Here is a 27,642-nt window from a genome sequence, read left to right on the forward strand (position 1 = left end):
AAAAGTGTTTTATAGTTTTGAAAAATTATAAAACACTTAAAATATTACTTAGCTAATATGTTAGTTTCATGATAAAAAAAAAAAGGTCAACATGAAAATGTACAAAACCACATTTTTAAAAACTACGTTGGACTACATTACCCATAATGCACAAATCGTCATTCGCTCTCGCGGGCTTTGTTTTGATATGGCGGCAGGCTTCGAAACTTTTGTCTGTTATGTTTGTAAAACGTTACTTTTTACACCATTAAAGCAGCTTTTCTACCGTATTACAGGTAAAGTCGACGTGTTTCGACACAAATAATATTTCTAACATTTTATGTATTGTCACTACGCTTATAACCTTAAAAACTTTATGTATGAAAAAGAGAACATTTCCAGAAGCAATATATACTGTGACAGCCAAGCCTTTTAAATGCTACGACATCCAAACAAAATGCCCACTGGCTACTGCTTAGGTATTTTTCTAAAGGGTTTTTTGTTTTATTTGCAGTATTGTTAACACTGGTGTAACTACCCAAACATTTAAAACTGACGCTCTTGGTCTTAGTTCTGGGATAGTTTTACGAATCTCGTTTTTTAATTTTTAATCAGTAATTACATTATTTACAGTTGTATGGATCACGTAGACTGTGCTGGACAGTGTTTATTCATGATGAAATTGACTCTCAACCTGTTACTATAATCTGTCGTTCAAATCCGGGATTAGCAAACCCTTCCTGAAACACCTCGGTCAACATGTCATCTCCAGCTGGGTTTGACTGCTCCCAAGGGGAAATCTTGGCCCGGTGGATGCCAAGTAGCACTAGAGCCGGGGTGATCCTTAATCCCTCATCGGAACTGGCCGGATCTTTGCGGCACATTTCTGCTATCGGAACCATCCCACTGCAGCCAAACGACTCCTTTTCCTCTGGATTTGCTCCTCTACCAGCCTCCGCAGACAGCAGCTGCATCGGTGGCGAAGGAAATGCACGATCACTTGAAGGAGAGACTCCTCGGCCGGTGAACAATTTGTTCCCCGTACCAGCAAAAATGTCAGATAGCCCGATCGACAGCTTTGATGAAATGGCTAGTAAATCACAGGATCTTCCCCTTATGATGAAGCTTGAACAGGTAAGAACGTGAATAATTTCCATGTTATTTCTACCAGGCTTGGAACCAGTTTCACTATATATTAAGAGATTTTTTATGATGTGTCTCGTTTTTTAAACATGCTGTATCATATTAATATAGACATTTACCAAGTTTTGATCCTGAAACATCTAAAAGACTTAATCGTTATAGCTTTAATTCGCTGCTAGCCTCAGTCTGAAATGGGTATTTGCAATCACAAGGGATTTTTCATGCTTAAAACAGATACTACCTTGTGTTTATATTCATGCTGTTAGGAGATCTTTATGTTGTACCGTTTTTAAAAAAAAAAGAAAATAGAGGCTGAGTGGCATCCAATATGAGAATAAACCTGCAAGGTCATACTCATTACTGAAGTTGCAAGACAAACATGTTCCCTAAAAATGTAAACGGTCGGCATTTTTTCCTGTTTACATCATAACTGAAGCACAAAAGGCAAGGCAGGTTTATTTCATATACAAGACAATTCAAAGTGCTTTATATAAACCTTAAAGCATTATAGCAGGGTGCAGAGAACATAAAAAAAAGCAATTTCCCAAACCCCTATTTTTCTTTGTTTCTATGTGTTTGAAAGAAAGATAATTGAAAATGTACGAATGCATAAATGGATCCACGTGCACCTATTGGCATTGTTTGCCTATAGTGCATTTGACACCATTTTCTCTTTAGTTTAAGACATTTCCTCCCACTGGCATGTAGTAGTGCACATAAAGGATCAAAACTGTAGGTAATTACAGTGTTTTCCAACTCATACTGAGGGAGAGAATAACAGAATTTATAAAAGTTTGTAAGTTTGATGATCTAAAATAAGAACTGTCTAAGAGGGTACGGACTGTGTTGAAGTTACACTTTAGCACAGCACAGACAAGCCATCTTGTGTTTTATCTAAGCGCTCTTTAAGAATAATACTCCAAGCTTCTTGAATGACGTCTCAAGCCTCTCCTTTACATGTTAACTATGTTTTGTTTTGGTCTTTGACAAGATTATCCCACGTGGTTTCACTAATGTTGAGGTCCAAGTTCTGGGAAAGACTCATCACTACAATAGGATCTGCTACCATTTCTTGTATTTTTTGCCATTTTGCCCCACTTCTGTTCCTTAAGAATGGCCTCTTATTGGCAATCCTTCCTGATGGTGCTTACCATAGCTGTTTTTTTATGTTGTATTTCTAAAGCACATCACTTTCAGATAATAGTAATCTACGTTTTAGACCTGCCATGCCTTCTGTCCTCAATTTGGCCATCTCCAGAAATTTCTAAGGGAACAGTAATCTAACACTAATCTATGCCAAAATATACCAAGTGTAAATCTTGTAGTTCATTATGAATCACTTTTATGGTGTAAAATACAATTTAATGCCTATAAATATCTTATTTTCTCATATCTTTGGGATAGGTCAGGGCTTTCCAAATCCTGTCCTCGAGGACTGGTGTCCTGCAGGTATTGAATGTTTCCCTACTGCAACGCATCTGATTAAAATAAAAAGGATCTCCACTGCTTTTCAAGTTCTGCAAAAGTCTGGTAATGATTCATTCATTTGAATCAGGTGTGTTGCTGCAGGGCCACATCTGACACCTGCAGGACACAAGCTCTGGAGAACAGGATTTGGTGATCCCGGCATAGATGCAAATTTGGTCCTTTGTCAGACTGTTCACTGCAAAGTGACAATTGAAGAACTGGAAATAGGTTATTTGCTAATACTGATTCCTCCCTTGAGTAAGGTGCCTTTTTTTTTTAAATAAAAAAAAAAAATCAGCAGTAATTATAGTGATAATAGTAATATAATAGTAATAATAGTAATAATAATGAATAATAACCCTCTCTGAAAATGGTCAAGTAGAAGAACTAGACTGAACCTGTACATTTTATTTTATTTTATTTTATTTTATTTTATTTGAATGTATTATAAATGTTCATGTAAAAAAAATTGGAGATGTGATGCAGACTCTGGATGGTTTGGGCTATTCTATGCATGGATAAATAAAGCACTTAAAAGTAGCTGTAGTAATATTACCCTAACATAGCCTACAGTTTAAGGAGTGAATACCGATGTACTCAGTTACAAACACCACTTTGACTTCCCTTGCTATATTTAGCATCCCACAGTTGGGGCTATTTATATTCTTGAAGACTAAAATAATAACAAAAGCTTTAGTACAGGTCAGGAGCAAGTAAACAGTTTTAACACAGGCTGGGATTAAAGGTAACCTGTGGCAACCCACAGCTAAAGAAGCTGTAATCAAAAGTGTTAAGTTGACCTGCCTTCAAGTCAACTAAAATAGATTGGGTTTTGCTGTATGTGTAATTACAATGTTGTATTGTGTGTGTTTGTGCAGTTAAGGAAATGGCAGCAACACATGCAGGAGCAGCTAAAAGCTCATCAGCTAGAGGAGCTGCTTAGCCTCCAGGAGGAGCAGCAGAGGCTGCTGGGAGTTGTGAATGGATCCAAATTCTCCACAAGAGGTTAGAAACAGAAAAGAACCAATTGTTTGTTTTCTCTTAAGATTGTTAGTTTGTAAGTGTTTATATATCTGTTTCACTTAATAAATTAGTAACTAAAATGAATTTTGAATAATAAACAGCGAGTTCAGAGATGTCAGAAGCAGAATGGGTTGAAGATGCACTGCGTCACAGGACCGACATGAACTGTTGGGAGGTCCCACGTGAAACCTGCATGCTCAGACAAAAGCAGCAATCTAAAGGTCAATATCCCGATGATGACCAAGAGGAAGGTAAGGAATGTTTTTAAGGTTTGCAGCGACTGATGGGTCAGACACAAACACAACACGCTTAATTGTATTCCCGCAGGTTTGTGGAACTTCAGAGAAGATGATCAGGACCAGAGTGATGATACCAGCTATCTTCCTGAGCACAATGACACATTAATCCAACCGAAAGGTGTAGCGAGGCTTGAAGGGAACGGCAGAAATGAAGATGAAAGCTGCCATGATAGGTGAATGCAATTTTATTTGACTAAATATCAAAATGAAACTGGCTTGATGAGAAAAAGCCAAGGAAGCTGAAACACATCGATTTCTTTTTGTCGCATCTTTCCAGACCGATAAGGCCAGGAATCGGTGGTCAGAAGCAGACATTTGAGCAGCTTCTGGAGGAGCAGCTGAGGCTTGAAGAGCAGAGGCTGAAGTGTGCCCAGCAACAACAGGTAAAAAGAGATCTATCTCAACCAAGACGGATGATGTTATTTTCATATTTTTACCATTTTTTAATAAGGATAAAAATTAAACCATGTATTGTCACTTTAACAGAGCCAAGATGGAGCCAAAGCCCATCCTAAGAGGACCTTTCTGAAGCGAGGAGAGGGCCTTTCTAGATTTACCAACAAATGCAAAGTTCAAAAAGTGGATGCAACGGACAAAAGTCAACCCCAACCTAAAGCAATTGCCCGCTGCAACTCGGCACCTGCTTTCATGAGGAACGACAGTTCAAACTGTGTCCCACGGTTTCCAGTCCAACGTAAAACTGCCGTACTCAACAAGGAAAACAGAGCAAAGGGACTTTGTTCTTCACCTCAGGTTATCAGAGGAGAGAGCAAGGCAGCACACACAAAGGTTTTGGCTAGTCATCAAAGACACAACACAGAATTGATTCAAACAGAATGTCAAGATGGGCAAACTGAGCAATACAAACCCGGGCATGGAAACGAGCATACTAACCGAAAAGCGGGTCAAGCCGTTCAGGTTTTGAGAAATTGTGGTCCAAGCACACAGCCAAACCCTGTAATCAAGCAGGTGGGCATGGTGGGAAGGTCGGGAAAGGCTGACAAGGATGCTGCCAAAGACAAGATTTCTGGTTTAGGAGCAGAATTAAGTGGAACAAAAACTGCTCAAGTGGAGGGAAGGGGACTTCCGCAGGATTCCCTTGAGTTGTCGTTTCAGGAGAAGCTCCAGCGCTGGGAATGTGACCAGCAGCTGGAAAGCATGGAGCTGGGAGAGTTTGAGCTGCTGGAGCAAGCAGCAGAGGAACTGTCCTTCTCATCTAACTCCTCGTTTGTCATGAAGGTACTTTCTTCACATTACTACAAACTGTATTATTGAAAGTAAAATTCTTTGTTTTTCAACCTCAGTCTTTTTCACTTTGGATTCAGCTGTGAAATATTAGACAGGACATTATTTTGAGGATAGCCTCAGAGGGCCTCCTTGCAATGATTTATTCCCATGCCAAGACTAATTGTGTCACTGTTATTTTATTATTTGGATGATTTTCATGGGTTTTATATTCTTATTCTTATGTTCATGTTTTATTTTCTCTGTAAAATCCAGCCAGCTTAAAGCATCCTCTGTCACTCAGGTTTAAGCTTTAAGAATGACACTTCTAACAGAGACTACAGGAGAAATTTCTTTTCACATCTTTGTTAAACTTAAAATAATATTCTGAGCTCATTTGTTACGGACATGCTTTTGTTCCAGTCATCTTTCCCACCCAGATTCCAAGCAAAATATCAGTTTAAGATTTATTTTTCCAGGCTATCAGAAAATGATCATAATTTTGTTAGTTTATGTAGCCTTAGGTTATTTAACGTGTTTTGGCTTACTGATTTCTTCTATTGGTGTTCAGTATAGTAATAATGACTAATGATAAGATGAGATGAGATAATTTCAGATAAGATGAGATGGGATAAGATGAGATGAGATGAGATACGGCTGTCATACAAGATGAGAAGGTTTGAGGTTATCTAACTTGCCAATGAAATAGAGTGTAGACCAGCTGTTAAAGAAAAAGCTCTCCCCAGGTTAAGCCACAACCTTGGAGCAGATTTTCAGCCGTTTCCTTATCCTTGACTTTAACTAGACAGACGTCAGTATACTTTATGGTTATGCAGCAAAAGCAGTTTTTCTGCTGTTTTAAAGTTGTAAAACCTCAATATTCAGTTTTTGTTTATAGGTAGTTTCTGCAGCCCTCAAGTGGTCAACTTGTATTACTGCAATTTTATTTAATCACTAATGGTTCAAAATCACTTTATTCTACTTATTTTATAGTCTATTTGTCCTGCTGCAGCATTTATCTCAAATGACTTAAACATTTCATCCCCAAAATCTTAACAGTAAAAAAGTATTCAATTATTTGCAACATATGAAGCAAGAAGTTCAAAAAGAAATTGCAAGATTTATTGCAGTCAGACAGCTAGTAAAGGCATTCAATTCTTCTTAAGTTACCACACTTAACTTTTCAATATTTTTTTCTGCGTTATTTTATTCATTTACTATAAAAAAGTGCTATTCACAAAATATTTTATGTCCTCCTAGGTTCTTAAAATGGACCAACAAAAACGGCAGCAGCAGCTTATCAATGGACGCCATCAGAGACGACTCTCTTCCACTCCCATTAAGTCACCGACTCCGAAATGCCCTAGTGATGATTTAGCAGGCAGAAGCAGCTCTCTGGCCTCAGGAGCCCCTGCAATGGAGATAACAGGTGAAATGCTCATGAATAAAGTGAGCCCAGAGGTGGAAGATGGACAAAGCTCTGGGGGAGAGGACAAATATGAAACATCTGACTTATCATCCAATGGTGGCTCTGAATCTGGAGACCAGGAAGTTGTGGTCAGAGGGACCATGTGCTTCCCTGCATCATCTAACCCTCCATATGACAAGCGACCTTATCAAGGTGACGATTCAGCATCAGATGTGGCACAAGGGGACGATGAGGAAGGCGATGATGTCCTCAGCAATGCGGAGGACTCCACTCTGATAGAGGACGAAGCAAGCCAACACGGGAAGGTCGTGTTTGATGATGATGACACCTGGAATGACATGGAGGATACAGCTACTAGTAAAACCAATGACAGTAGAGAGGTTAGTCTGGTTTCCAAGACGATAGCCAGTAGAATTTCTCCACCTGAGAAGACTCTATTGAGGAAGGTGGCGGCAAGCAAGGCTGTGGAGCTGGATAAGAGCCCGGAGTCAGATCCTGCACCTGCCTCTAAACTCATGACGAGGTTGTTTCCCTCTTTGAAGCCGAAAGCTTCCACTGCACCTCTGGGTCCGGAGCCTGCAGCCTCCGAGGCCAGAAAGCCAAAAGACGAAACAGGTTAGACAAATTATCCCATAAGTGCTTTAATTTTTCTTTTTTCTTTTTAACCTTTTAGCTCCAGTGTTTTCTTCTTCCTCATGGGGATCGTCTATGTTGGGGGCCGCACCTGTTTGACCAACGGGGCCGTTGTGGCGGGGGTCATCCTGCCGAGGATGTTGGTAGGGGTTCTGCATTGCAGCCATATGGCTGCGATGTGGACCCCGGCTGGGGCGACTCCTGACATGGACAGACTCCCCAGATGTCGTTTCCTCACAGCAGTGTCAAGCCAGATACAGATGACCGAATCCTAAAGTCATTAGTTTTTATTTTGGCATCAATGATCAGGGGAAGGGTTGGGTTGTGTGCATGTGTGGGTAACGGGTGTGTGTGTGTGTTTTTAAACTGTTTTGAATTTTTAATGTTAAGCACTTTGACATGTTTTTGTATGAAAAGTGCTTTACAAATAAAGTTTGATTTGATTAATTAGTGGTTAATCAATATCATTGTAATTTTTTTCGTTAACGAGTTTGTGTGTTTGTTTGTTTGTTTTTTTACTCTTTTATTTGTTCTCATTTACAGCCCAGCAGGCCCAGTCCAGACAGCTACGAGAGAGGCTGGCTGAACTGGAAATAGAGATTGAAAGATTTAAGAAGGAGAACGCTGCGCTCACCAAACTCAGACAAGAAAATGAGAAAAAACAGGAAGAGCTCAGGTGATATGCTCCTCTGTACCTAAACCAGGGGTGTCAAAGTCAGACCTCCAGGGCTGCTGTCTGCAGGTTTTCCGTGTATTCCTGCTTCAACACACCGACTCAATTAAATGGATCTGACAGCCAATGAACTTCAGCACAATGACTCATTCATTTGGGTCAGGTGTGTTTGAGCAGGGATGCATAAAAAAACCTGCAGGATTGTGGCCTTGGACACCCCAGGCCTAAATGGTTCCCATGCTTCGTTCCAGGAAGGGCTCTGGATTCGGCTTCCAACATCTCAATAATAATGCACAAAATCCCATATGATAAATAAAAGCATTAAATTTTAGCTAAGTGTTCAGTTGTTCATGCAGTCCTTTTTTTCTTTAACCATGTCACTTCTTGTTTGAACCAATGGTGGATTTTTCTGTGCAGGAAAGAGCGTTTGGAGTTTGAGCAGACAAAATCAGAGGAGCTGATAAAGTTTGAGGAATATAAGAGAGAGGAGAACAGGAAGTTGCAGAAGGAGCGCAAACTGTTTGAGAAGCATGCATCAGCCGCTAGAGCCATACCCGACAAGAAGGAACGAGAAGAAATCCAGGTTAGTAAAAGGAAAACTTTGAAGGATCCAAGCTTTTCATAATAATAGTTGTGTATTTTACAGACTTATTCCTTAAAAATTTCACTGAAGAAAAAAATCTGTTTTGTACTAACTAGATAACCAACTGTTTATCAGGTCATATTATTTATTTATGTTAATGATTTTATTTTGTTTATTTAGTTTTTATTATACATTTATATATTGGAAGCGTTGGACTGAAATTTAAGCAATTGAATAAGTTTATTTTAAAACTTAAATATTTACTGACATGTTAGGGAGCCATTTTGATGGTTTGATAGTTGAAAAAAGTTTAAAAAACTGGAAAAATAACGAAAAAAAAATCAACACAAATGTGCTACAATTTACATTAAAAAAAAATATAAAAAATAAATGAACGACAATACAGAATAAATAATAAAAAATAAATACAAGTTAATCAATAAAATAAATAAATTGATTAAACCAATAAAATCAGAATAAAAAAGACTTTAAACACCATGTGTCAGGAAGGAAAATGCATCTAAATTCATTTGTAATTTATTATGTCACATGATGTCTTTATCTGTTTTGTCAACACTGATCCCCATTTTCATAACTAAAATAACCAAATGACATGATTCTTTTCTAGCTTGAGCAGGTAAACTCGTCTTTTACGCCAGATTTTAGACATCGGTTTTACACCTAATAGCAGCTCCATGTTTACATTTGCAGTTTAGTTAGCTGAACTTCTCTCAGTGATGGAACTGTCAATGTAAACAGCCTGTCTGCAACCCTTCACCCAGCCAGCAGTGTGTGAGCCTCCTCTCAGCATACCAGGGAAAAATAATGGCAGTATTCTAACTTTTATACATTTTAAAGAAAGTCGCACTGGAGAGTCTTTATTTCACTCTTATGCTCCTGAGGCTCATCACAGGTTTAAGAGCTAAGTTCCTGAGTTTGTACAAGTATTTTACATATTCAGCTAACAAATTCCAAACTTGATTTTATATCAATTCTTTATTATTATTGTTCACATCTGAATGGATTATTTTAAATAAAAAAACTGCATAAGTAATACGAGTAAAACATTCCCCTTTATTGTGTCATCAGTCCCTGAAGCAGCAGCTGAGCTCCCTGCAGGAGGAGGTGAGGAGGAAGGAGAGCCGCTGGGCCTCCACACACAGCCGGCTGCGACAACAGATCGACTCCCTCAGCCAGGAGAGCAGCTCTCTCCGGGAAGAGGTACCTGACTTCTAAGTTTTTCTTCTCTTTTTACTTTGTTGCATCCTGACATGTGTAAATGTTGGCTGCTTGCACTGCGGTCACATCTCAGGCAGGACTGACTGGAGTCTGTTAGAAAACAGCCTGTCCAGCAGCCTGCAAGTTAAACAAGTCTGGCTTGACACAAGTTAAAGGTAGCAGTGCATTGCTGTACTGAACTTGGTGAGATGATTTTAAATGAGTCTTGTCTGAACAAATCAAACCCAAATTATTCAGTCAAAGTAACATTTTAATTCAATCTGTAAATACAAAGTCAAGCGGACCAGATGCTGTTGTTTAATTGATGTATTCACACCCAGATCATATGTCAGTACTTTATTTTGTTTATGTTTATGTGGTATGCAACAAAAGAGACACCTTTTTAAAGTTTTCTTTTTTAATAATTTTTCATTTGGTTGTTTTTCATTTTTCTTTACTATCTTTTATTTTAATTTCAGATCCGGATGCTGGAAAAGTTGCGCATCAGTGCCTTAAAGAAAAGCTGCATTACTGCAGAGAAGGAAACGCAAACAAAAGACAGTCCGAGAATATCCGAGAATAATGTGCCATCTGTGACCAAAGGGGTCACATTTGCTGTAAGTCACTCAGTTTTTACTGTTGGTCGTGTTTTTATATTATTTTTGAGTAAGTGTGACTAGAACAATGTTTTTCAACCTTGTTTTTAGCCAAAGTACATTGCTTTCACTGAAAAGATCACATGGCACACCACAGTCCGAAAATGTTGAAAAATGAAACTCTGTTGCCTTTATTAACAATATAAGGTTGTTGTCAAAATATCTTGAATAAGACTCAAATAATCAGACTCAAAAACAATGAAAAGGCCTTTTATGATCGTTGATATTTCTACTCACTCGGTGTGAAACCTGGGTGTGTTTGGATGAGCAGAGAGCTGTTATTTAGACCAGTTAGGTGACATGAACTTCCCATGATGATCTCTCAAGGCGCAGCAGCGCGCCACTGCACAGTGGTAGAGAAACACTAGACTAGAGCAATGCGGGGGGGTCGTGGGATACAAATAACAAAGATACAAATAATAAACAACCACAAACAAAAAAAATAGGACAACCAGTTGCAACACCAGTAAAGAATCAGAAAACATCTGTAAATTAAGATGAATTTTGTTTATAAAGCACCTTTTATGCCAAAGTAGCCCAAAGGGCTTTATGTAAAAGTAGTTGTGGCACAATAAAAACAAGTCTTCACACACACAAGTATTAAACCAAACAAAAAACCCTGACTAGTCTGACTCACACATACACCCATCCATAGATACACACACACACACACACAACATGCATTGACCAACCTCACCACCACCACTCACACCCTTCACTGTATGTTTCCAGGGAAGTAAACAACTATACTGGCTTGACGCCGCAAACCGTCACCTGACTTACTGTGAAAAGCATTAAAAACATAAAAATAACCACAGCAGCAAAAAAAAATATCTGTGTGTGTGTGCGCCCAGGTAAACATGTACCTGTGCTAGACATCAGGGATGACTACGGCTTCTTTTATCTGCGTCTCAACAAGCCAGGTGACATTCAGTCAATGTTTTGTTGTCAGAGTCCCCTCGACTCCAGAGGTAGTGTTGGCAGCCCTCCACAGAGCAGCGCCGCTGCAGCCAGAAGGAACTCCAAAGATGTTGCAGGTGCAAGTAAGAGCTTCACATCGTTTCATCTCTAACGTGCAGCGTTTTGTGTTTAAGTCACGTTTGTGGTTTGGCTTTCATTAACTTCTGTAGGATCACATTATTAGCTGGTGTTTGTGGAAATAGTCGGAACTATAGGGCAGGGGTGTCCAGCTCTGAGCCTCGAGGGCCACAATCTTGCAGCTTTTCCACGTATCCCTGCTCCAACACATCTGACTCAAAATAATGTGCCATTGAGCAGAACTTCATTGGCTGTTGGATCCATTTAATGTAAGCCAGGTGTGTTGGAGCAATGATACAGCGAAAACCTGCAGGACAGCTGCCCTCGAGGACAGACTTTGGACATCTCTGTTAAAGGGCTGCACTTAAAAATAGAAGTGAAAGTGGACAGTCAAGATGAAAATGTAACACTCCAAATATTGATGGTAACAAATGATGTGCGTTCCTTTTCGAGGCTGCACACTAGTTGGTGGAAAGCAGCTGTAAAGCTTCGGAGCTTTTATCTTCTTGTGATGATTTTCCTTGCAACTTGGTTGTTTAGCTCAACTCTGTGCTTTCATGATGTCATTTTCAGCCACAGCCTGCAGCTATTTGCAGAATACACACTAACAAATATGTGCTATGTGAGGTATTTTAGCTGGCAGATATAGAACAGCAAGTAGGTTGGATGCAAGACGATTTTCAGTTTGAATTTTAGCATTTTATTAATTTGTTTTATAGTTCAGCAAATTCTTTCAAACAGTGCAGTGTGACCAAATCTTTGTGGGTTGTTAATGTCTCTGATCAATTAAATCGGTCTGATGACTGACACAGAGTCTGTGAAGTTCAGAATCATCACATTTGTTCCTCCAACTCTTTCAGCTGGTATGAAAAGCAGCCTGAGGAGATCAGTAGGGTCTTTTTCCTCATCCTCCTCTTCCTCACCGCTACCCGGCAGGAGAGCAGAGGAGAAGCCGGCACCTGCCAGCAAGAATCAGGATTACCCTCCAAACCAAGACGACTTACAGAACTACTCTCAGGTAACAGATCTCATTAGTGATGTACCGCAAACACTGCAGGTTCTGTCTGATGCAGCACATTAACCTACAGGTATACGGGCTTAAGACTGTTCACACACACACTTTTGTGTTCACGCTACAGAAAATAGATCTGCCACCAAAAGAAGCAGAGAACAGCAAAGCTGAAGAGCCAGAATCAGCCCAGGAGGTGATCACGCACCCTGATGGCAAGGTGAGACCATGTGCATCACCGGGACGCTAATTCCTGATAAATTTCAATTCAATTCAACTTTATTTATATAGTGTCAAATCACAGCAATGCCATCTCAAGACGCTTTACAGACAGGAAAAAAAACATAATGAAAGCCAATTCATAATAGCCTATATAAGGATATTTCTTGGCTGGTCAATTAGTTTATGTTCACTTTTAATGGCCAGACGTTGAGGGTTAAAAATGATTGCTGTGACCTTTAGAGATTTATGGCAAAAGGGATTATTAGTTGTGAGAGTAACACAATTTCTATTTGAACTGAGATTTGGATCTGATGCTTTCAGATAGAGAAGGTTCTGACCAGCGGCGACCGTCTTCTCGTCTATCCCAACGGAACCAGGAAGGAGGTTTCAGCAGACGGCCAGTCAGTGAAGGTCACCTTCTTTAATGGAGACACCAAACAAATCACAGCGGACCAGAGAGTGGTGAGACTTTGGTTTAAATAAAGCTAGTCAGTAAAGTGTAGCTGTGCTGGGAGAGCTACAGGGGACCAGGTGCCTCGCTTGAAGGCAGGAAATGGCGACAGACTCGGCGGACTATGTGGTCAATCCATCACATTCTGACTTTACAATCATGGTTCATCATGGGAGGCAAAAAAAATGGACAAATACTAAATTTACCAATAAAGTCAATGCATTTTATTCAAATTTCTTTTTATAAATTGTTTAATAACTAAATATACAAAAATAAGAAAGAACTCCTTGAGGCCGTTATTGGCTCATCTCAGCAAGCTTCTAGGGCCAATTCCAGTTTGCTTATCCTAAGTGGTTTGGTGTTGAAGAGGCCGTTGTCTACCTGCTTCATCAGGCTCGCTCTCATCGAAACACATGACAACACTTTACTGCCCACGTTGATCATGTTCTTTGATTTCCAAACTTCTTTTAATGCAATTCAACCCACACTGCTGTGTGAAAAGTTCCAGAAAATACAGGTGGATACCTCTACAGCTGTCTGTAATTCTGATTAGACAACATAAAGACCATGTGAGTCTGTGTTTAAAGGATAGTGTAAAATCACTCATCTTGAAGAAACACATTTGTGGAATTTTAAGAGGAAGAGCTCGGCAAAGTGCTGGTTCTTATCTACATGAGGTAGGAGGATATAAAAAGTACCAGGGAGCTCAGCTGAACAACCAACAAGACTGGAAATGCAACTCTGAGGCTGTCAGAGGAACAAGTAGAACAGACTACTTTTTGAGGAAGCTAAGCTCTTTCAATGTCTGCATAAAGGTGTTGCATATCTTTCAGAAGTCTCTTGTGGAAAGTGCAATCAGCTTTGCAGTAATCTGCTCAGCTGGTTGAAGGTTGGTTCTGAGCCGAGAATAACTGGAGAAGAACACAATTAAACAAATCTGGTGCAACTCAGTCAAATAAAATCAGCTTACAATGTACACAGAAAAAGATTTAGTTAACCGTCTTTTCTCAACTCTGCTCCCTGTGCACAGATCTACCACTACGCTGAAGCTCAGACCACACACATCACATACCCAGACGGCATGGAAGTGCTACATTTTCCCAACAACCAGACAGGTGAGAGCAGACATGATGCTAAACCTGCTCAGTTTTGCCTGGAAAAAAAAAAATTAGAAACTGGTTTTCTGGTCTGTTTACATAAATGGCTCATTTATCTAAAAAATAACTAAATTATTTTGCACCAGTTTCTTAAATCAGTGGAGTTTTGCCCTACCTGACTATCTGCTGGGTTTATAATGATACAGCTGGCATTAGAGGAAACCTTTTATATTTTCACTGCTCGTGTTATTCCTCCTCCAGAAAAACATTTTCCAGATGGCCGTAAAGAAATCATCTTTCCAGACCAGACGGTGAAGAATCTGTTCCCTGACGGCAAGGAGGAGAGCGTGCTGACAGACGGGACCATCATACAGGTCAACCCGTAAGTAAACGACACAGCCCAACTCATACAAGTGAAAACTGCACCAGTTTTACAGGAAAAAAAATCAAATCTAAATGTACTTCCTGTGACTATGTACTTTAGTACCAGTCCTTGAGGTTGTCCAGTTGGTCTAATAAGCAGAGAAAACTGAATATGGATTCAGAACAAATTTTCACATTTACCAAGCTTGAAAGTTATTGTTGCTTTAATCATATTTATTCATCAGCAAAGCCTGAACCTTCAGCGAACTTTATTTCCTGTTTACGATGTTTAACATGAAAGCTAACTGGATGTCGTTTCCTTCAGGGACGGCACCAAAGAGATCCATTTTAACACGGGCCAGAGGGAGATTCACACAGCAGACTACAAAAGACGGGAGTACCCAGATGGGACAGTGAAGACCGTTTACACTGACGGCAGGCAGGAAACCCGTTACCCAACTGGACGGCTCAGGATCAAAGACAAAGAGGGAAACGTCATCCTGGACAACTGGGCATAGCTTGCAACAGAGCTATCTTTATTTATGCCGTACTTCTCCCCGTCCAGCTGACCCAAAACTCAAATAGCTGTCTGGTTGGGACCTGGTGCTTTTTCATTTCAACTCATCGCTTCAGAAGATGAATGTACAGAACAAAGTGCCACTTTTGCCACAGATTCAAGTAGCATTTCTTCCCTGTCATGTTTTTAAAGTTGTAAAAATATTAAATATTTATTTTCTTAGCTGTGTGTGCATTTTGTAAAATAAATTCCACCTTTTTCATTCGTAATTATTTATTTACCTTTGAGATCCATCTGGCCAGGACATCTTGTTGGAAATGAACAGAGGCAACAACTAAAAGAGATTGAGAACTTTAATGTGAACCTTCAAACAATGAAGTCTGTTCTCACATGACTTAAATGAGTAGAAACAAAAAAGCCAACGGCACAAAGCTCACTCAAACAGCAGTCAAAATGAAGAAGTTACAGCAATAATGTAAAAGTAAAGCTTGGTGCAACTTTTCTGCAACAATGTAAAAGAAGAGTAGTGAAACAGAATGAAATCAACACAATCCTCAAACACGTTGCCTGCATGGAGACCTAGAAAGAGACAAGATGTGGTTAAGTCCATGACACATAATCAGCTTCCATTTGTTTCATTACATTTACCTGTAATTATCTAGTTTTGGTCTGAAGTTACAGATTATGTCCACTTCACTTAAGTGGAAAAACTACATTAATTTCCTATACTGCTTATTCCAGTTTATCCCAGTTATTAGCTGGGAGGAAGCATGGTGCACCCTGCAGAGGTCGCCAGGCTATCGCTGGGTTAACCCAACGAGACAACCTTTAAATACAATCCAAGGGAGAATTTATAGAAACCAATTAATCTAATCAAAGTATTTAGGAAAATAAAATCAATCATAAAAATGACTAATCTCTTCACAGACTTGAATAAATTATATCAAATTATCAGAATTATCAATGATGCAACTAGAAAGTTGCTACATAAAACCAAATATAAGATTACTTTTAACAAAGCAGAGTTCAGCATTACTTCTGAGTGACTCACTGGCACTATTCAGATGCATTTTGAGAGCCCCCCTCCTTTTTTTTGTTTAACAAAGGTACAACTACTTGGTGACCCTCATCTGTTAATGGGTTTTAGTTATTTTTAATAGTTTTTTTCCCCAAAACTACTGAAGCAGCAGGAATGACACAAAGCTGAGCATGCAACAGCTGTGTGTTTTCCTCAGAGCTAATGCAAGCAATAGTTCATTCCAAAACATGGAAAGCCTTCAGCTGCCTGATATTTCTGTCATACTAATGCTTTTTTTCCCATTAGTATCAGCTTATCTCAACTTAACTCGCCTCAACTCGTCTCAGCTTGGTCCTGTTTCTTTTCCATTACAATTTAGTCCCAGGTGTAAAATGGGCTGGGTTTGTGTGAAATCGCTGTGACGTCAGTGTTGTGCACAACAAGCTCTATAGCAACACAGGACCTAGAGACAATCTGCTACTTGGTCTGCAGCTCGCCGGTCGCTGACTATAAATTATATCCATTTTGTCTGTTTAATCCACTCCGACCATTGTGGTCCTTGACCTGCCGATAGTCACTTTTGAGCTTTTTCAGCTTCTCTCGACACTGCTGAAAACTCCTTTGCTGCCCGTCGGAAAGCTCTTGATAGTTTTCATATCGTGGTGCTTCATCTAGTTCCCTCTTTATCCTTTCCTCAGCAACCAAGCAAAGAAATGTCTCCACCTCAGAGTTGGACCATGGAACAGACTTTTGTTGCACCATTGCTTGTCACGTAATGTAAACAACTTGCGAGTTGAAGTTGCTCTTCCAGTGATGTTAGTCCCTGAACCTGACCTCTGATTGGCCGCGCCCCTGACCAATAGTGGCATGTAGTCTGGCGACGTCACACACAACCTGATTCAGAACGCTTAGAACCTGGGCTGAGGAATTACAAAAAAAGTACTGGTAAATGGGTACAAAAGCCAACAAACCGAGCCGAGGCGAGTTAAGTTGAGACAAACTGATACTAACGGAAAAGGCCCATAATTCACCTCTAAGAGGTGAATTATGGGCCTATCCGCTAATTCTTTTAAAGAAATTATAAAGATCGTTGTGCAGCGCACTGGCTTAATGAACTAGTAATAAATATACATAATTTAGGACCATTAATTAATCTATTCTACTGTAATGTGATGGGAAAATCTGTCGTTCACAAAGTAAATGTGTGTGGAATTTGGTACTAATCGTGCAGTAGTACGACTCATTTTTACTTTTATCTGAAGTATATTATCAATGATTAAAAAAAAAAAATCCTTTTATTACAAAAATGAAAAATACTTTATTAATCCCCAAAGGAAAATTCAATATTGTTAATTATATACTACAATATTGAATTTCCCTTTGGGGATTAAAAAAGTATTTTTCATTTTCATTTTTGTAATAAAAAGACTGATTTTTTTTTGTTTTTAAATTAAGATCTACTTCACTATACAGGAGTTTTTATTTAAAGTATAAAACCAAACAAAACAAAAAAAGATTTTTCTACCAAAATGTGTTCAGTAATTAAGATGGAAAAAACAAAGTGTTAATAACTTTTGACAGACTGGTATGCACAACAACAATAAGTCACATTGCTGTGAGAACAGGATCATGCAGGAAAATATTTCAGAGATTAATGCAAAGATGCGTATGAAAAGCCTTTTCTTACTTTTTCATACTTAAAGTGGAGCAGAGTTCCCATCATGCTTCACTCCAGCTCTGCTAGTCCGTTTTCCACCAGAGGCAGATGGACCAACTCTTTTTCCTTGTTGTACAGCAGCACCGACAGCTCTGGCTCTTCTGCCTGAACACAATGAGGAGCACACACACTGTGCTATTAGATTAAAATAAAAAAGAAAAAGCCTGCTTATTGTTTGACTTTTCATTTACTACTTTCTGTATCCAACACAAACAAAATAATCTAAAGGATAAAATGATTATTTTTGTTAGTTTATTTAATCAGGCAAGACGATCTGAGCATCAGACAAATGTCAGCTTGTTACTTTCTGGAACAGCCATACGCAACGTTTCTTACCACAACAACAGCTTTCATGTTGCCATGCAACAGCTCAATCATGTCTAATACAGCTTTCACGCTCCATCCGGGGCTGTAGGGCAGCACCTCTTCCTCCCTGTTGACCCTTGGTGACTTGAAGCCGGCAACCTTAACCTTTAGTCCCTGCAGTGGAAACCTGAGCAGCTCAGCTGGTATCTGACGCAGTCTGGCCAGGAGAAATGGCATGATAACAAAAATCTACTTTTTAACAAAGTTAACATATTTTTGGGATTTAGCCAAAATAATTGTAGCAAAATGACTTTTCCTTTAGAAAAAACTGTATGAATCCTCTCATAATAATGATGTTTATAGAAATGTTTTCAGCAAGTTCAGAAAATGTGTTTAAGCATCAGTGACGACAGCCACAGCTTTAACTTTAATTAGTCACCAGGAGACCAGCAGCAGACCTCTTCAGGACTGTGGGTCTGTGACGGGGATCTTCGCTGGACACAAACTCTGGTGCATCTCGGCTCTGTTGAGGTGATTTTATTGTTTTCCGCAGTGCAACGACATGCACAGTGTCCAGAAGGATATTTTCAATATTTACAAACCCTTCTCACCAATAACCCTACTATTGTTGCCAGCTCTGCAAACAATTCCATGTCTTACTTCTCACGCTGTTTGGCTCTGAATCAGCTCCTTATATCCTAAAGCCCCTCCCTTACGGCAGGAAACTTCCCAATTACCACATATAAATTGGTTTTCTCAAGTTCTTCTTGTGCCCCCACAACAAATTCACACACAGGAAAAACAAATAACTTATACACACTGGAAAAACCAAACCATCATTCAATCATCACAATACCACAGAAAATAAGCAGAATAATCGACACTATGCTGTGTTTTCCCGAGTCACGAGGCGGTAAAGACTTTTTCGTATTCTACCTGCATAGATGTTTTAAGTGCGGATGGGGCGCTGCCTCGGTTTACAAACACTAGAGTGAGTGGAAGGAACACGGTAAGTAACAGACCAGCATGACACTCACAGTATAGTTACTGAAAATATCAAGTGTGCACCTGTAATATTTCGCTGTATGGTAGACGGAATGGACTCATCCTCATAAGATTAGCCAGGTGAGTATGGGTGTGTGTGTGTGTGTGTATGCACTCGGCGTCTGCTGGCGGGGTACGTGGCAAGGCTACGTTGTCACAGAGTCTCAACAACACTGACAGGAAGCAGATCTGGGGGAAAAAGTGGTAGACAGAAATGGTGACTGAAAGTGTGTTGGAGCCATACTTGCTGGTGGGAAGTGTGTCGTCAGAGCCAAAGTCCACGTGTAGAACCAGGATCATGACGGGCTCTACACTGGTAATTTTCAGCAGCTTGGCCCGGTAGTACTTTCCATCACTGTACTCTGCCAGACACGGACCATCTGTAGACCACGGACAGTGTTATCAATCAACTCACCGAATTCTGTCCTGAAACAGTTTTATCAAAAGTCAAAATCAAACATTTACCACAAGGAAAGCTGGTGAGTTGTGGAAGAGTGCCGATGTTCGCATTGATTCTGGTCAATGCTTCATCCAGAGTCTCTTCATCAATCTCCTCATCAGCCGTTTCCTCCACAGGCCACAGGAACAACTGCAGGACACACAGACTCTTCTCTAAGTGTTTATCCACCAGGGAAGACGTTAAAAAGCCACAAGCTGATTCCATGACTTCATTTCTTTGGTACTTGTTGTACTGCATGTAGACCAGAGTGTCTTTCGATCTATTTAAATGTGGTCATTTGTGTATTTGGAAGATACCTCATTAGGGGTCCACAGATGCTTGACCGTGGCTTGGAAGACCTCCCCCTTCTGGGGCAGGTTCGGGTTAATAAAGGGCCCAGGCATCAACTCCTCCTGACCTCCCAGGCCCTGGAAATACAGCGGTATTTTGTGGTTACTATATTTATTGGAAAGTTGGAGAACTTAGCCCAGTTCTTTACAACAAACTTTATGGTATTAATTCTTTGTATTGTAACATAGGTGATATTACTGGGGTGGGAAGGGAGTAAACAAAAAAACAAAAGCCTGTTGCACTTAATGGAAGAATCTGCGTCTAACTGGACAGTCCACTAGCATCTTCCTACGATGTCTACTGTTTGATTTCATGCTTGTGTTGTTCTCACTCATACACTACTCACAAAAAGTTAGGGATATTTGGCTTTCAGGTGAAATTTATGGAAAATGCAATATGTTCATGCTACAGTGATATATCATAAAAGACATTTAAGTCGAAGGATGCACTACTGATTTCCTCATCTCAAAAAATTCATTCAACACAAAAGGTCACAAAAATGGTAGTTAGTGAGCATCAATTACAGCTTGACAACGACATCTCATGCTGTTCACAAGGCAACTTATTGCCTGCATGGCATCCCACTCTTCTTGAAGGGCAGCCCTCAGGTCATTGAGGTTCTGGGGTGCAGGGTCTCGAGCCTCTACACGACGGCTCAGCTGATCCCACAGGTTTTCAATGGGATTCAGGTCTGGAGAGAGTGCAGGCCATTCCATCTGAGGTACACCAGTCTCCAACAGCCGTTCCCTGATGATGCGGCCTCGATGAGCAGGAGCATTGTCGTCCATGAAGATGAAATTAGGCCTGTGCTGTTCATGTAGGGGCACAATCACTGGATTAATGATGTTATTCAGGTAGTATGGGCTTGTCACTGTACCATTCACAAAGTGTAGGGCAGTTCTGTACCAAGTGGACACCCCTGCCCACACTGTAACACCGCCACCACCAAAAGCTGGCCTGGTGACAACAGTGGCTGATGCATAGCGCTCTCCCTGACGTCTCCAACATCGTTGCCGGCCATCATTTCTGCTCAGTGTGAATCGACTTTCATCAGAGAACAGCACTGAGGCCCACTGGTTCCTCGTCCAGCGTAAATGCTCCCTGGCCCATGCAAGACGATGATGCCTGTGCCTGGTGGTGTGGTCAGGTACCCGTGCAGGTCGTCTAGCACGCAGACCACGCTGATGGAAACGGTTTCCAATGGTCTGACGTGACACTTGGGTGCCTCTCACCTCTCTTAAACGTGCCTGGAGTTGAGTGGCATTCATCATCCGGTTTCTCAGGGCAGTGTTCACAATGTAGCGGTCATCAGCACGGGATGTGGCCAAAGGACGTCCACTTCTAGGCCTTTCTGTGACTCTTCCAGTCTCTCCATATCTCTGTTGCAACCTGCTGATGACACTCTGTGACACTCCAAGCTCAGTGGCCACTTCTGTCTGAGAACGTCCTGTTTGAAGCATCGCAATGGCAAGGGACTGTTGTTCCATTGTTAGGTGTCGTCTTGGTCTCATGATGTCAAAATGTGAACAGCATGATGAGGACAACTGTTTAAACACCAGCTCTAATTGAACCAGGACATTTATTGGTCAATTCAAGGATCACACACCTGCCGTGATTTTTGCCGTTAAGCTCCTTGTTAGAGAACAGCAACTTGTGCAAAATTTATTGAAACATTTAACAGTTGGACATGTGCATTTACAAGCTTAGAGAAGATCACATTAAGTTCACCTGTACAGGTTTGAATGCATTTTAGGCTTGTTGTGAAATTTCACCCAAAAGCTGAATATCCCTAACTTTTTGAGAGTAGTGTATGTAAGTCACTTTGGATAAAAGCGTCTGCTAAATGACTGTAGAATGGAATAGAACAGAATAGTATTAGTGTTAGGGTGCATTCACATCAGGATAGTCTGCTCGACTTGGTCCAATTGGGGACTCTGGTAATTTTGGAGGGAAGGGGGCGACATCATTATTCCAAACCAAGATTGAAATGGACCTTTTAAAAGAAAGAAAAACTCTCCACCAGAGGCAAAAAAATATGGAGCTGCATTTGATTGTAGTGGTCTGGTTGATCAAATTTCTACCAGAACTTTTGCCCAGGAGCCATTTCTCCCGTGCAGAGCGGTCCATTACCCCACACTCTCTTTGGTTGTGTTTACCCGCAATGCAGGTGAAGACTGTGCGCTGAACTCACACTGCACTTTGTTTTGTATCCACTCCCTTTATTTCTGTATTTCGTCTGCCTGAAACGGACCGAGACCTGCGTCTGTAGGCAGACTGAGTCCACTTCCTTGATCCGAATCAGAACTCTTGTGCATTCACGTTTCCCAAAATGAAGTTTGGCTTTCTGAGCAAAAGGACTTGGATGAAAATCAAAAAGGCTCATGTGAGCCTGAAGAGCCTTTTACACACAAAGCTGACAATCAGCTGTTGAATGGATCCTTTATCAACATTGTTTAGCACACATCTGTGTGAGAATATTTTCTTGTGAAGTGTAAAATTCATCATTTTGTACTTAGAAATGTTCTTAAACAGCTTTTAGCATGCGTACGCACGAGTCTGGTGGTAGAGCAGGGGAACTGCATCATTTCTGCAGCTGTCACATGAATCTCAGCTTCTACACCTACATGGATCAATTGTTATTTTTTTTACATAATTACTCAGCAAACTTTGAGAAAAAATAACTAAACAGACATATATCTTAACTGGTTACTAAACTTATAAAAAGATACCCTTGACATACAGACAAGAACTTCTCTGGAGTAGAGTTGCATCTCTAATCTCATTTTTGTTCTGCTACAATAACAAAGTTCTTACTTTACTGATTGATCTTGTATCATTGAATATTTTAAACTCCTCTTCCAGCTGAAGATACATCTCTTCTGTCTGCCACAAGAATGTGTTGAAAGTTCAATATTGAACATTTAAATAAATCTCCATAAAAAAAAAAAAACAAATTGAAAATAATTCTGGACTCATTTCTCTCATGCAGCATTTGACCATGTTCACGCTCAAACTGATTTAAAGTCACAGCTGAAAATATGGTTCAGGTAAGTACAATCATTTAACTTTCTGATTTATTTCTAACTTTAATACCTCAGTATTAAAATTCCAGTCATCTAGCAGGGTGGCAGCAGGCATTACTGTGACCTCCTGCAGAGAAAAAGATATACTCCAGAGTAAAGTCAAGCTAAATTGTTTCATATGGGGAAAATAAAAAACATGCATGCAAACCTTTTGTGTTGACAGAGTCCTGTCCATAGAAGCATGCTCAAGGTGGCACAGGATCTTACTGAAACTCAAACCATCCAAAAAGAGCTCGACTGTGAGAGGCCCCCTCGGATCCGCCGGCAGTTCCTACACACAAAAAACAAACACCAACTAGAATCTTAGCTTATTAAAGATTCTTGCCATGAGACAGGAATAATGCCAAGATTCCTGGCAACACTGGTTTATGAAAATGTTATGGAAGCATTTCCACAGTGTGACTTTCATGCATAACCGCTTAGGGAACAGAGGACATTATACCACGACTTGCAGGTCAACAGAGCGGCTCAGCAGCACCTCCTTCATCAGTGCAACTGCATCCTGCTGCCACTTACCACCAACCTGGAGAAATGGGGATATAGAAAAGAAATGAGATCGACTAGTGCAGTTTTAATAAAACACCAGCTGTTAAGTGGACGATTACCAGTTTCAAAGCTCAGACGGACGTCCTGCAAAAACATCACACATCCACCTGCATCGAGCAAGTAATAGTTTCAGGTTATTTAAGGGCTGCAATTTGTTTTATTTAGCAAAATTAGGATGTAAACAAACATCTCTGAATAGGATGCTGCTACATTATCAGTGTCTCACACCAACGGCACCGAAGAAGACAAAGGCCCAATTTTACATTCATCATCATGTGACCACAAACACTCCGACTTCCTGTTGGAATTAAATGCAGGCAGTCTAAGTTGTTTCTGATTGGGTAAATAGATCTCTGGATATTTGTAAAGGTTTGAGTTAGGTTGCTTTCAAACTATTTAAAAAAAACAAAAAACAAAAAAAAAAAACCCAAAAGGAACTTGAATAAATCAACCACACAAGAAAACTCTTACAGGGTTGATGCCGAGCAGCTGGCAGGACATACAGAGCTGAGGAACATCACCATACAGTAGGATGGGGTACACATGGACCACTGGGATGTTCTCCACCAGGCCATAATCAACATATTGTACCTGTAAACACACAGACCTGAATGTTGCTAGAGCGCTTGGAAATTCTGTTTACTCTCTTGTTTTATACTTTTTCAAAAGTTCCAGACTGGTTTCTAAAGGTCCATTACTGGTTTTTCCCCCTTCATTTGTCTTTCTAACCTTAACGTGTCCTCCCAGTACCTCCAGCAGCTGTCCTCGGTACCACAGCATGTCAGGTCCAATGACAGCACAGCCTTGGACTGACCTCCAGGTGTAGTGCTTCTGTTTGGACCATGTCTTTATGCTCTGCTGAATCTTCTCCCTAAGCTGCTCCAGCTGATAGTCTGACAGATAATGTGCACTCACTGTCAACTTTAGATGCAAAATTTCATCATAATACAGTCCAACAAAGGCAAACTAAACACACAAGCCTTATTTTAAGAAAGGGAGATGCAAAGTGGTGCAGCTGTATGAAGTTACTGTGCATTAATAGAATGAGTATGTGCAAATATTTCAGGCCCTTAGTTACTCGTCTTCTTTTACAGTAAAGGTCTTAAGTTTGGTTACATATAATTATTCAAATGCAATGACTAGATGTGTCCAAACTAATGAGCACTGCTGTATTTATCTATTTTTTAAGGATACTTTGGTTGTTTCATTCATTCATTCATTATCCTAACCGCTTAGTCCAATCAAGGGTCACAGGGAAGCTGGAGCATATCCCAGCAGGCTTTGGGCGAAAGGCGAGCTACACCCTGGACAGCTCGCCAGTCCATCGCAGGTTTTGGTAGCTTGTTATTCTACTTTTATGAAATGTGATTTTAAAATGTGCTGCAACTTTACTGCACAAGGAGTGGGATGCTATACTTAGTGGTGCAGAGTTTGGGGTTGCTGCAATTTGCATTCCCGGGTTATTAAGCTCCGATGCGAGGACATGAAATGCACTGGAGGATGAAAGTGTTTTCTACATTACAACTGGTTTGTTTAGACTCAACAGTTACATACATGTATCCTAACTTGAATAACTAACTCTCGACAACTTTTAACTCAGCGCTGTCAAATCAAGTATCCAAAAAGAACTAAAATACTATAATAAGTAGCTTAACCAATACAGTATTACAGTAAAGAAAATAATTTAACCTTTATTTTCACTCGACTGTGCTATTAAAATAGCATTTTCTAAACTCATCACAGCCTAATATTTCACAAATAACTGAAACAAAAAAAAAAAAACAAGAATAAAAACCATAGACTTTTAGGGTAAATGATTTCGTCTGCTATAATTCAGAAGAAAAGTTAATTACAGTGACTGTGACACTTCTGTATACCTGCATTCTTTGTTCTGACATAAATGAGACCATCATCTCCAACTGCAGAAACACTCATCTGGATGTGGCCGAGAGAAGGCAGTTCTGGTGGGAGGTACAATGACGTCTTTACCTGTGCAAACAGAAAAAAAGACTGGATCAGTTGATATCTTTGCTCTTTTGTAGAACTTTTTCTTTGTTTTACAGATTTTTTTTCTCATTTCAGGGTTATTATCTAAATAAATTAAAAAGTAAAAGAAATCCAGAAATGGAGCATCCGTTTACACTATATGTAGTGTATTTCTTATAAAACTGACTTTATTTAATGACTGTGACGTGTGAGTGATCACCTTTTCAACAGACATAATGGAGCGCGGAGCTGGTTTTGGACGGAAGGGAACAGGGACGACAGAAGACGAGGAGGAGAGAGAACCAGGGAAAATATCTGGGTGGGTGATGGTTTTTTTATCTTCACAAGTTGGAGTCTCACTGAGTGACGTCTCTGCATCCACTTTGGGTTCTTTAACTACAGCGGGTCTGCAAGACAGATACAGGAAAAATAAAAAAAGCTGCAGAAAAGTTGTTATCAAAAACATTTTGTTGTATTTTTTAAAATTAATTTCCAGCTGCTGCTGATTAATAAACACCAACAAAATTAATGAGCAGACATGATTGGATGTTTTAGAAGGGGCTGTCTAGGTTAATTAAGATGATCGATGCTTCTTCCCGTGCTTGCGGCGGATGTGCACACACACCTTGTTTTTCGCTCCCTGAGGGCAAGGCCTTCATTGACAAGAAAGTCTGCGATGCTGATAAACTGCCCCATTTTGTTGGAGCAGAACAAAATAACAGGGACTGGACGCTCATCTGTTAACTCCTGCATAAACAAAGTAAGGAGAGATGAATGTAAATGTAAAGGAGGAAAGATAGAACACTTCTGATAAATATAAACAAAGTGTTTTGTCACTTAAAAAGGAAGAAAGACATTGGAAGAGGAAGAAGGGAAGACCTTGATGGTCATTACAGCCGAGGCTCCAGTCAGGTAGTATGAGAATAAGTCACAGGCCGTATCTGTCCAGGTGGATCGGCCTCCTGCTGGCCTGATCGGAAGAAACGAGTAATAATCATATAAATTTTGGTCAAATAAACTGATCATGTCCAGCTTTTTGCAGTACTACTTAATGCAACATGGTGTGTGATGGGAGTGAGATGTGCGTTGGTAACCTGATGTCACTGAGAGTGCATTCAAGTGCGAAGGAGCCCATTAAAGAGGATGGCAGCGACCTCAGGCTGCTGACATGAACCATCACCTTGTTCCCATGGTCACAGAGCTTCACCTGGTATCAGCCAACACAGAGCAAGCATTATGCAACAGTAAACATGTTCAGTTCATATTTGTCTTTTGTTTTGTCAGAATGAGCCTGAAATCCATGATGACCTCTAAAGGTCAAACTTTAATTCAGCTTTGAGTGTCTGAACCATGAATTGACCACTGAATGTTGTAGGGTTGTGGCGATAGGATTTTGTCCCGATTCGATTCTGATTTTTTTGGTGTTGATTCGATTTAAATTGAGATTCTCACAATTCTACAATATTTCAGATTTTTGTAGGTTAATAAAAAAAAAAATGTATGAAAATTTTTTTTCGCTCATCATTTTTCTTGATTGCAATTAGGAAGAAAAACAACACCGTAGCCCGACCATAATTCTGCTGCTATAAAGCTCAAGAAGACAAGTAAAAATATCTATAAAAACAATAAAAATGACAAAAATTTTATAATGGATTACTCTTATTTATTTGGGGGAAAAAAAAAGATTTTTAATTTAAAAAAAAAAAAAAAAAAAATCAATTTTAAAATTGTGAAGCAAAAAATTCAGATAATCGATTTTTTTATTTGATTTCCCCACTCCTAGAATTTTGTATTGCTTGTTTTTAACCCTGGAACACCAAGATCGGGTGATTTTCACCCATGCTACATTGATTTTCACAAGAAACTCATGCAAACAGTCCTCTTCATCGTACTATTCATGTCATCATCAGGCTAAGATGGGACATCAACATTTTATGTTAGCTTTTCTAAAAGCCTTTGCATTGAAATACCATTACACAAGTCTATTCAACTGTCATAGAATTATATTTTATACATCTTATAACTTTTTTTTCCCCCCCTGTCTGTAAGGCGTCTTGAGATGATTTGACGCTATATAAAGTTGAACTGAATATTAGTGTAGAAGGTACTTTGCACATTTCATGTCAAT

At 39.9% G+C, this 27,642-nt stretch overlaps 2 protein-coding genes across 2 annotated transcripts in view; one reads left to right on the forward strand and one right to left on the reverse strand.

Moving 5' to 3' along the window:
• Positions 1–186: 186 nt before the first annotated feature.
• On the forward strand, positions 187–15,025 carry cpap (centrosome assembly and centriole elongation protein; the record flags this gene model as incomplete). Its single annotated transcript, XM_079254347.1, has 19 exons — positions 187–275; positions 710–1,113; positions 3,468–3,594; positions 3,714–3,863; positions 3,940–4,084; positions 4,189–4,294; positions 4,398–5,150; positions 6,396–7,179; positions 7,741–7,873; positions 8,288–8,453; positions 9,543–9,674; positions 10,151–10,288; positions 11,280–11,370; positions 12,226–12,383; positions 12,505–12,594; positions 12,918–13,058; positions 14,078–14,162; positions 14,406–14,526; positions 14,833–15,025. Exons 2-19 carry the CDS (start codon positions 739–741, stop codon positions 15,023–15,025), a joined length of 3,888 nt encoding a protein of 1,295 aa, XP_079110473.1. The 5' UTR covers positions 187–275; positions 710–738.
• A 2,743-nt stretch (positions 15,026–17,768) lies between these two features.
• The window catches only part of rnf17 (ring finger protein 17), a gene marked incomplete at both ends in the record, with an annotated part of 31,187 nt that continues 21,313 nt past the window's right edge, over positions 17,769–27,642 (reverse strand). The window contains 15 exons of the mRNA XM_079254348.1: positions 17,769–17,864; positions 18,096–18,282; positions 19,354–19,489; positions 19,575–19,698; positions 19,866–19,976; positions 22,993–23,049; positions 23,131–23,253; positions 23,425–23,505; positions 24,000–24,119; positions 24,258–24,421; positions 25,406–25,517; positions 25,735–25,921; positions 26,140–26,261; positions 26,394–26,484; positions 26,609–26,721. Of these exons, the coding sequence (XP_079110474.1) occupies positions 17,769–17,864; positions 18,096–18,282; positions 19,354–19,489; positions 19,575–19,698; positions 19,866–19,976; positions 22,993–23,049; positions 23,131–23,253; positions 23,425–23,505; positions 24,000–24,119; positions 24,258–24,421; positions 25,406–25,517; positions 25,735–25,921; positions 26,140–26,261; positions 26,394–26,484; positions 26,609–26,721 (1,824 nt within the window). The remainder of the gene's footprint in view (positions 17,865–18,095; positions 18,283–19,353; positions 19,490–19,574; positions 19,699–19,865; positions 19,977–22,992; positions 23,050–23,130; positions 23,254–23,424; positions 23,506–23,999; positions 24,120–24,257; positions 24,422–25,405; positions 25,518–25,734; positions 25,922–26,139; positions 26,262–26,393; positions 26,485–26,608; positions 26,722–27,642) is intronic.

The sequence above is a fragment of the Telmatherina bonti genome, assembly GCF_933228915.1.
Source record: "Telmatherina bonti genome assembly, chromosome: 15".
NCBI lineage: Eukaryota > Metazoa > Chordata > Actinopteri > Atheriniformes > Telmatherinidae > Telmatherina > Telmatherina bonti.